Source organism: Nicotiana tomentosiformis, chromosome 11, assembly GCF_000390325.3.
Source record: "Nicotiana tomentosiformis chromosome 11, ASM39032v3, whole genome shotgun sequence".
NCBI lineage: Eukaryota > Viridiplantae > Streptophyta > Magnoliopsida > Solanales > Solanaceae > Nicotiana > Nicotiana tomentosiformis.
In genome coordinates this window covers 52807335-52817960 of record NC_090822.1, presented here as the reverse complement: position 1 = coordinate 52817960, position 10626 = coordinate 52807335, and the positions used below count along the sequence as shown (strand labels likewise).

At 41.0% G+C, this 10626-nt stretch overlaps 1 protein-coding gene across 1 annotated transcript; it reads left to right on the top strand.

Annotated features, from left to right (window-relative positions):
- Window positions 1-6484: 6484 nt before the first annotated feature.
- On the top strand, window positions 6485-6985 carry LOC138901457 (uncharacterized). The gene has a single exon (XM_070189224.1). It carries the CDS (start codon window positions 6485-6487, stop codon window positions 6983-6985), a length of 501 nt encoding a protein of 166 aa, XP_070045325.1.
- The last annotated feature ends 3641 nt before the right edge of the window (window positions 6986-10626 follow it).

Here is a 10626-nt window from a genome sequence, read left to right as displayed (position 1 = left end):
GCATATAATAACAGTTACCACTCCAGTATTCAGATGGCTCTGTACGAGGCTTTGTATGGGCGTAAGTGCAGATCTCCTATAGGGTGGTTTGATGTTGGGGAATCTGGGTTATATGGGCCAGACCTGGTTCAACAGGCCATAGAGAAAGTAAAGCTTATCCGGGAGCGACTGTTGACAGCTCAGAGTCGTCAGAAGTCATATTCTGACGTGCGGCGACGAGACTTAGAGTTCAGGATTAATGACTGGGTATTCTTAAAGGTATCACCTATGAAGGGCGTGATGAGGTTTGGCAAGAAAGGCAAGCTTAGCCCACGGTATATTGGGCCTTATAGGATCATTCGGAGAGTGGGCCAAGTAGCTTATGAGTTAGAGTTGCCCTCAGAATTGGAGTCTGTCCATCCGATTTTTCACGTATCTATGCTACGGAAGTGCATTGGCGATCCTACCCGAGTGGTGCCCAAGGATGATGTACAGATTACAGAGGACTTGTCATACGAAGAAATTCCAGTTGCTATCCTAGACCGACAATTCCGCAATCTACGAAATAAGGAGGTAGCTTCCGTAAAGGTTTTATGGAGGAGCAAGAATGTAGAAGAGATGACGTGGGAATCGGAGGAAGAAATGAAGTCTAAATACCTCCACTTATTTCAAACTGAAGATATGGCTCGAGATGGGATGCTACAACACAGCTCTATTCAGGCTAGCAGGTCAGCAGGTAAGCTTTTATTTTTCACTTTTAGTATTTATGATTTACGGTTGGTGAGGCAAAGTGTTGCTATTTATAAACATTGGCCATGTGTGGCATGCATAGTATGTTTTCTAGCTACGTACAGGTTGGTTTTAACCTAGTGTACGAAGGATACTCTGGCAAAAGTTTCCAAAGTCTCTAAGAGTAAACATTCGAGGACGAATGTTTCCAAGGGGGGAATGATGTTACACCCTATATTTTCGTACATAAAAATGCATCGTAAGCAAACTAATGTAGGACCAAAAATGAGATAATATTTAAAAGTATATAAATTAATTTAATCATGTTACCTCTGAGGTTACAAATATTGAAGATCATGAACAACAAGTACAAAGAGGGTTGGACGGTTCAGAAGCTAAAGCAATTGAAGAAAATAATGTTTCGTCGAAAGTCGACAAGTTGGGAATGTTATAACATATACCTTTGGGGTGAGACTAGGGTGCTTAACATGATAAGGAGATTATGTTATGATTTATATTAGTCGTATGACATCCGTGTGTTATGTTTTGAAGTCAAGCGAGTTGTGGAACAAAAGTCGATGAAAGTCATCACAAGTTACATTCATAAGTTTTACTGAAACTTTGGGTCAAATGTAACTGCAATTTTCTCCCAATATACTTAGAGTTATGGGGTGTTCCACCCATCAAATTAAAGATCTATGAGTCTATTTTCCAACGCATTAAACCATTTGTCAATACGACATCGGAGTAGAGAGATATGTGCATTTTTGCGATACTGCGCAAGCTGCTAGGTGACAAGTAGGTGTGTCACCTACTTGCTTAAATGAAAGCCCAAAAATGGGCCATTTCGGGTCGTCCAAAGAGGCCTTTTAAAGGCCTGTTTTCTTCATATATTAGACTTAAAATAGAGCATAATAACCATACATAAGCTCTGCAAATAATCCTCTCAAAAATTTCCCACAAACCCTAATTCATTTTCTCTCCCTTTCAAGTTCTAATTGGAGGTAAAACCTAGAGTTTGAAGAACCAAGATAGGAGCTGAGTTATCCAATAAAAAGGTGAGTTTACTGCTCTCTTTCATCCAGTTTTTCTTCTATAAATTCATGGTAAGTCGTTCGATATTTGTGAGAACTCACGGGACAGTGATCGGAAGCCGTGAGTTCGAGTTATTCACTTGTAGCGGACTGTTTTTTTGGACTGTTTTGTGTTGCTGTTGGGCTGCGTGTTTTACTACTATTTTGTGGAGTTTTGGAGGAGGAAGGGGGTTTATAAACACCATATAAATGTAGGGTGGTTGGCTGGTCGTTCGTCATAACATTTTCGGGTCGTTTGACACTACTACGGTGGTCGTTTTGTGTACGAAGAGATTGGGGTGTGTTGGGCTGTTTGGTAGTATTTGATGGTGTATATAGGGCTGGAAAATGATGTATATATGTTGTTATTGTTCTGTTCTTGTATTGTTGGTGTTATCTTGAATTTGGAGGAAGTAAGGATTATAGGGGAGATGCTGCCCGTTTTAATACAAAATAGGTTTGTCGTTCGTTGTGCGATAGTTGTACCTTTCGTAACTTAACGATAGTATTATTATCATTCTTGTAGATTAAGGTGCGAAGAGGTGAGTTCAACTTGGTGATTGGAAAGATTGTGATAAGGTATGTTAAGGCAAGCCTTCCTTCATTTTGGCATGATCTCGTAGCTACATGTGTTAGTAATGAGACAAAAAGAGAAGTTCATATTCATGAATTTATTCATACTATTCTAGTCTCATAAGTTACAATATTATTCCTTATCGAGACTCTATATTCAATTTTAGTATTGTCTTCTTCCAGTCAAGAGAGCAGCAAGCCTATATATACAGTATTACAGTATTTTCATTACCATCGAGCTATAATCGATGGGCAGGCCCCTATTGGGCAACCTCTGATCAGATGGAAAGTTATATACCGAGCCTACTGTGGCCGAGCGCCTATGAGCGAGCCCAGCATGGTCGAGATACATAGCCTAGTATGGTCGAGCGCCTATGAGCGAGCCTACTATGGCAGAGCAGTTATATATACCGAGCCTTATAAGGCCGTACAATTATTTTACTTGCTATATTGAAGGAGTTGAGTCAGTATCAGCAGGTAAGTATATCTCCAGATCATCTTTGAATCCCAGTTACTTCCAGTTATTATATTATCAGTTCAGTTTCAATTTTTAGTTAAGTTATTACCTTACATACTCGGTACATTATTTCGTACTGACGTCCCTTTTCCTGGGACGCTGCATTTCATGCATGCAGGTTCAGATAGACAAACGAGTAGACCTCCTCAGTAGGTGTTTCCAGAGTTTAGCCTGATCGGTAAGCTCCACAACCTTCGGAGTTATCGGGTCTAGGTTTTTGTGTGCATCTTATGTATGTATTTATATATATAATATGGGTAGGTCGGGGCCCCTGTTCCGATCACAATATATCTATCAGTAGAGGCTTGTAGACATATCCTGTTGGTTAGTGCAGTATGTTGGGTTTGTAGGCCTGGTATGTATAATTTAGTGGTTTGTCAGCTGTAGTAGCTATGACGGCCTTTTCAGCCTAGCTTTATATTGATGTTTAGTTAGCGCTAGTTTCCATTCAGTTTTATATTTTGCTTCGCAAATTGTCTTGCAAGGTGGCCCTATGGCCAAAGTATGACATTATGTGTTCAGAGTCCCTTAGTCGCAATTTGGTATGCCAGGTTAGGTGAGGCACCGGGTACTTGTATCGCTCCTAGGTTCGGGGCGTGACACCCATAACTACATGTGTTTGACAACGAGACATAAATCGATGTTCATTTTCTTGAACTTGTGTACATTATTATAGTCTCATAAGTTAAAGTATCCTTCTTTATAGAGTTTATATTCATTTAATTATTGTCTTCTTCCAGTCAAGAGGACAGAGGGTCTATATATATATATTATCACAGTATTTTCACCACCATCGAGCTATAATCGATGGGCAGGCATCTCTTGGGCAACCCGTGATCAGATGGTAAGTTATATACCGAGCTTACTATGGCCGAGCGCCTATGAGCGAGCCCAAAATGGCCGAGATACAAAGCCTAGTATGATCGAGCGCCTATTACTGTGCCTACTACGTTAGAGCAGTTATATGTACCGAGCCTTATGCGGTTGAACAACTTTTTTACTTACTATGTTGAGAGAGTTAAGTCAGTATCAGTAGGTAAGCATATCTTTAGATAATTTGTGACTCCCAGTTACTTTCAGTTATTATATTATCAGTTCAGTGTCATCTTTCAGTTATTCTATTGCCTTATATAATCAGTACATTATTTCGTACTGGCTTCCCTTTTGCTGGGGACGCTGCATTCCATGCCTGCAGGTCCTGATAAACTGCTAGACAGACCTTCCCAGTAGACAAAGTCAAACATCAGCTCGGTTGGTAAGCTTCACTTCCTCGGAGTTACCAGGTCTAGACCTTGGAGTCCATTTTATGTATACAGGTTTGATAGGTAGATCGAGGCCTTGTCCCGACCATGATACAGTTCAGCTATCGTTAGAGGCTTGCAGATGAGTCCTATATATTTTGTATATCAGTAGATGTTCATGGCGGCCTCATCAGCCTGTAAAGTTATATATATATATATGATCTTTTGGGTATGTTTACCCCTCAGATGAGAGAGATGATATTTTAAGATGATTCAGAATATGGCCTCATCAGCTTAAGTTGAGGGTTACCACCTCCAGAGTTCGTTGTTATAGAGTGGTACGCTCGGGCCAAATATGGCATCAGGTGCCGGCCACGGCTCCCCATGTTTGGGGTGTGACACTTCACTCCTAGAATCGAATCCCTCAGTGTTCTCATATGTTTCCAGTATGAAAGGGCCAAGCTCTTATTTCTCATGTTCCGAGTTATTCTTTATACATTTGATTAATTGGAATAAGCTTCTGTTGAAAGATATTTATTAAAAATGTGTGCCAAATGGTCCTATCATATTATGTTCTCCTTCGAGAATGTATTTAAATGTGACCAATGTGTCGAAATATTGTGATTTCAATCATGTTTCAATTGCAAGTTATTATGCCAAATTGTGGATGAAAACTCTATGTGCTTAAGACTCTTGTTGCCCATATATGAACTGAAAGTCTTGATTATAAATGCCCTTATTGTGGATAATCTATAATGATGTTTGAAAGTGAAAGAAGGGAGTATGAAATATAAAATACGGCCGACGTGCCAAGAACGAAATTACATTTGTGGCCACTAGTGCCAACGAAATGAAAAGATGTGGGAAATATTATGAAATGAGCTTTAATTACTTTTTATAAGAATTGTTTTGGAGTATGAATCAGTCACCGAGGAAGGGTACGCTGATTAATCCTAACCCAAAACTACACGTGCCAGTGTAGGAGTGATTGAGGGGTAAATCCTTGTATATACATGATGAGATTATTCCCCTTAATTGTGATGAGATTATTTCCCTTAATTGGAATGAGATGATTGCTAGCGAAATGTGATGTCGACCCACATGCCATTATGGTGACACGGCTTAGCCGATCGGGCTGAGATCGGACGCCATGCCACGCACATGGCGGTGTTGTGATTAGATATCTCCGGGTGAGACGACTTAGCCGATCGGGCCGAGATCGGACTCCATGCTAAAAACACGATGGTGTATCGGTACTAAAGATCTCCCAACCTAAAACATTGTTATTTACTAGAAATTTATCTTTCTCTTAACTTGACATTGTTATATTGTTTGAGGCTCTCATTGATCGGACTCTGTGGTACCGGTGTTGTTTGTTGTGAAGAAGGATAAGTCTATGAGAATATGTATTGACTATCAGCAGTTGAAGAAGGTGACCATTAAGAACAAGTATCCACTGCCGCTCATTGATGATTTTTTTTAGCATCTTCGGGGTGCCAGGGTATTCTCGAAGATTGACTTGATATTGGGGTATCATCAATTTATGATCAAGATTCAGACATCTGTAATACTACTTTTTGGACTCATTATGGGCGTTATGTGTTCTTGGTGATGTATTTTGGCTTGACTAATTCCTCCGCAACATTTATGCACTTGATGAACAGTGCGTTTCAGACTTATTTGGATTCGTTTGTCATTATGTTCATTAATGTTATTGTGGTGTATTCCCGTGGTAGGGAGGAGCATGAGCAGCATTTGAGGATCGTGCTCCAGCCTTTAAGGGAGAAGAAGTTTTATGCCAAGCTTTCTAAGTGTGAGTTTTGGTTTAACTCGGTGGTATTCTTGGGTCAAGTGGTGCCCAGTGAGGGGATTACGGTGGACCCGAAGAAGACTAACATAGTTCAAAGTTTGCCAGACCTTCTACCGCTATAGATATTCGGAGTTTCCTAGTGTTTGATGGGTATTATCGCTGCTTCGTAGAGAGACTTTGATCTATCACAACCCCATTGACTATGTTAACGCAGAAGGGTACCACATTAAGGTGGTATGACCAGTGTGAAGAGAGCTTTCAGAAGCTCAAGACTTCTTTGACTACAACACGAGTTGTGGTTTTACCTTCGGGATCAGGTTAAAATACAGCCAGCTGTGATGCTTCATGGGTTGGGATGGGTGTGTGTTGATGCTGGATTGTAGGATGATTGTCTATGCTTTGTGTCAGTTGAATACCCACGAGAAGAACTATTAGTGCATGAGTTGGAGTTAGCATCTATTATACACATGCTTAAGATTTGGAGGCATTATTATACGACGTGTCTTGTGAGGTTTATACGGACCGTCATCAGAGTCTTTAGCAACTGTTTAAATATAATGATATGAATTTGAGGAAATGGGAGTGGTTAGAGCTATTGAAGTATTATAATATCATCAATCTTTATCATCTGGGGAAGGTTAATGTGGTAGCAGACACCTTGAGTAGAAAGGCGGATAGAATGGGAAGTTTAGCATTTATTCTTGCTGGGGAGAGTCCATTAGCTATTGATGTTCAGGATTTGGCCAACAGGTTCGTGAGACTAGACATTATGGAGCCTAGTAGAGTCCTTGCTTGTGTTGTATCTCAGTCGTCTTTGTTTGAGCGCATTAAGGGTCTCCAGTATGATGATCCCCACTTGCTTGTCCTTAAGGATATGGTGCTGCGAGGTGGTTTTAAGAAGGTGACTATTGGTGATGATGGTGTATTGTGGATTCAAGGCCGGATTTGTGTTCCTAATGTTGATGGGTTGAGAGAGTTGATTCTTGAGGTGGCTCATAGTTCATGGTATTCCATTCATCCGGGTGCTACGAAGATGTATCATGATTTAAAACCACATTATTAGAGGCGGAGGATAAAGAAAACATCGTTGTGCATGTTGCTCGTTGTTTTAATTACCAGCAAGTCAAGTATGAGCATTAGAGGCTTGGTGGTTTGCTTCAGAAGAGTGATAAACATGAGTGGATGTGATAGCGTATCACAATGGACTTCGTGGTAGGTTTGCCATGGACATTTGTCACGACCCCAAATCCCAAGTGACATGATGGCGCATATCATGATAGGCATGCTGACAACTCACAAAATACAAGCTTCTTAAATTTAAAATATATAGAAATAGGTTTAAGTAAATAAAACCTCATAAAAACTGAACGAAAGTGCCACAACTCAATAGAGAATTTCCCAAAAGATCCGGGTGTCACGGAATACATGAGCATCAATACAATAACATGTATGACAACTGAAACACTGTCTTGGAAAGTAGAACAGTATAAACAAAGCAAAAAAAAAATAAAGGAGGAGAGTCAAGATCTACGGACTCCATGGCAGCTACCTCGATAATCTCTGACAGATGAAACTCCAGAAAATCAACAACCACCGTGTCCAGAAATATATGAATCTGCACACGAAGTGCAGGGTGTAGCGTGAGTAGAACCAACTCAATAAGTAACAAGTCTAGCATTTGGACTGAAAGCAGTGACGAGCTCGAATAATATCGTCCAAATACATAATTTAACAGTATGGAAATTAACAGAAAAATATGACAATAGTATCTTAGAGAAACTCATAATCTGCAGGTACAGTACATAAAATTAGACATGCTTCCAGGTTTAACAGTTAAGCTCAATACATATAAAATATGCCAAGTCTGAATGATAAGATGAATATGACATATCTACATCTACATACTAATATGTATGTCGTATGTGATGTAACACAATGAAAGTCTCGCGTACTCAAACTCTCAGAGTACTCAATCTGACTGTCAAATTCTTACTCATCACACTCAATCACTCAGCACTGTACGGTACCCGCTGCAGCGTGCAGCCCGATCCTATCATGAATCAATATCAACTACGCTCACTATGGGTGTACAGACTCCGGAGGGGTAGATCCAGCTCAAGCGCTAATAAATCCTGCTGCGGCACGTAACCCGATCCCATCGTGAATCAATAATACCTGATGCGGCGTGCAACCCGATCCTATCATGAGTCAATAGTACTTATTGCTGTGTGTAGCCCGATCCCATCAATATCACTCACAAACAGGCCATCGGCCTCATTCAATTATCAATCATCCATATCTTCAGTCTCTCGGGCTCACAACACTCATGCTAAGCAACCCAAATCAATGACACATGATGTGACAATGTGATTTGTATCTCGGGTCATCAATCTCAGTCATGCTAAGCAATCCAAATCACTCAATCATCAATCTCTCTAGTCTCTCGGGTCCCAAAATCACCAGCACATAGCCTAAACGTTATTTCTAACATGAATCACATCTCAAATGCTTTAACACATAGAGTACAATAATAATATTCGGGTAATATAACTACATAGTTCCACAGAATCGAATAAGTCACTATTACTACGGTGCACGCCTACACGCCCATCACCTAGCATGGGCATCACCTCAACACCAATCACATAGCATGTAAATCTAGGGATTCATACCCTCAGAACCAAGTTTACAAGTATTACTTACCCCCAATTGTACAAATCTCTAGTCTAACAAGCCCTTGATTTGCGAATCGGCCTCCGAATGCCTTGAATCTAGCCACAAAAAATTTGATACAATTAATAAGCTATAGGAATCAATTCCATGTGAAAAATGCTAAGTTCTAAATCAAAAGTCAAAAAGTCAACTCAAAAGTCAACCCCGCGCCCATGTCTCGGAATCCAATAAAATTTATAAAATCCAGAAGCCCATTCCACCACGAGTCCAACCATACCAAATTCCGATACCAAATCGTCACTCAAATCCCCAAATTTTCCCAATCCCAAAACTCTCAAAATTCCACCTTAAAAACACACAAACTAGGTGGGAAATTCAATGGGGAAATAATATTATTGCATAAACATGATCAAAAGTGACTTACCTCAAGAAACCCCTCGAAATCCCTCGCAAAAAGCGCATCCAACCGAGCTTCAAAAGTCCAAAAATGATAAAATCTCAAAAACCCTTCGAAATGTATACTGCTAGTGCTTTCGCACCTGCGACCCACTTAACTGCATTTTCGGTGTCGCAAGTGCGGACATTTCCTTTGCTTTTGCGGTTTCCCCTGAAGGCCCTGCCTTTGCTTCTGCGATAACACATGCCCAGATGCGAGTCCGCATCTGCGGAACTTCCTCCGCACCTGCACTCCCCAGCCTTGTCACTGAGATCTGCTTCTGCGCAGAATATGCTGCATCTGCGACCTCACAAGTGCGAAAACAATCATCGCACCTGTGACCACTGCCAGTTCCTTCCAGGATGCTTCTGCGATGCTACCCACACACCTGCGGCCTCGCACCTGCGACCATGACCTTCGCAGTTGCGATCACACCAGTCCTAATCTGCCTAACCATGCCTTAAGTTCCCAATTCGATTAGTTAACCATCTGAAATCCACCCGAGGCCCCCGGGACCTCAACCAAATATACCAACAAGTCCTAATACACCATACGAATTTAGTCGAGGCCTCAAATCACATCAAACAACATCAAAAACACGGATCACACCTCAATTCAAGCCTAACAAAAACTAAGAAATTCCAACTTCGACAATCGATGCCGAAACCAATTAAATCACCTCTCCTAAAATTTTGCACACAAGTCATAATTGACAGAACATACCTATTGCACCTTCCGGAAATAAAATCTGAGCTCGGTAACTACAAAGTAAACTCTCTATAAAACCTCTTAACATGTGAAACTTCTAATTTTCCAACTTTTGATGTTTCAAGCCAAAGTCAACTACGGATCTCCAAATCAATATCCGGACACACTCCTAAGTCCAAAATCACCCTACGGAGCTATCAGAACCATCAAACCTTAATTCCGTAGTCATTTACACATAAGTCAACATCCGGTCCACTCTTTCAACTTAAACTTCCAACCTTGGGACTAAGTGTCCCAATTCATCCCGAGACATCCCCGAACCCGACCCAACTACCCCAGCAAGTCACATATAAACAATTGAGTATAGAATAAGCAATAAATGGGGAAACGGGGCTACAATGCTCAAAACCACTGATCGGGTCGTTACATCCTCCCCCTCTTAAATAAACGTTTGTCTTCAAACGGGTCAAGAATCATACCCGGAGTGTCAAATAGGCGCGGATATCTGCTCCACATTTCCCGCTCGTTCTCCTAATTAGCCTCCTCGGCTGGCTGACCTCTCCACTGCACCTTTACTGAAGCTATGTTATATGACATTAACTTTCGAACCTACCGATTAAAAATGGCCACCTGCTCCAACTAAACCTTGCGAAAATCTAACACATAAGACGGATCGCCGATATACTTCCGAAGCATCGAAACATGAAATACTGGATGAACACTCAACATACTAGGCGGCAATGCAAGCTTGTAAGCCACCTCTCCAATCTTCTCAAGCACCTCAAAAGGCCCAATATACCAAGGGCTCAACTTGCCCTTCTTCCCGAACCTCATAACTCCCTTCATGGGTGAAGATTTGAGCAATACCTTCACTCCCACCATGTAAG

Bases quoted from the DNA above. Each gene is read 5' to 3' on its own strand.
- LOC138901457 (XM_070189224.1), top strand. From the start codon at position 6,485: ATGAATTTGAGGAAATGGGAGTGGTTAGAGCTATTGAAGTATTATAAT.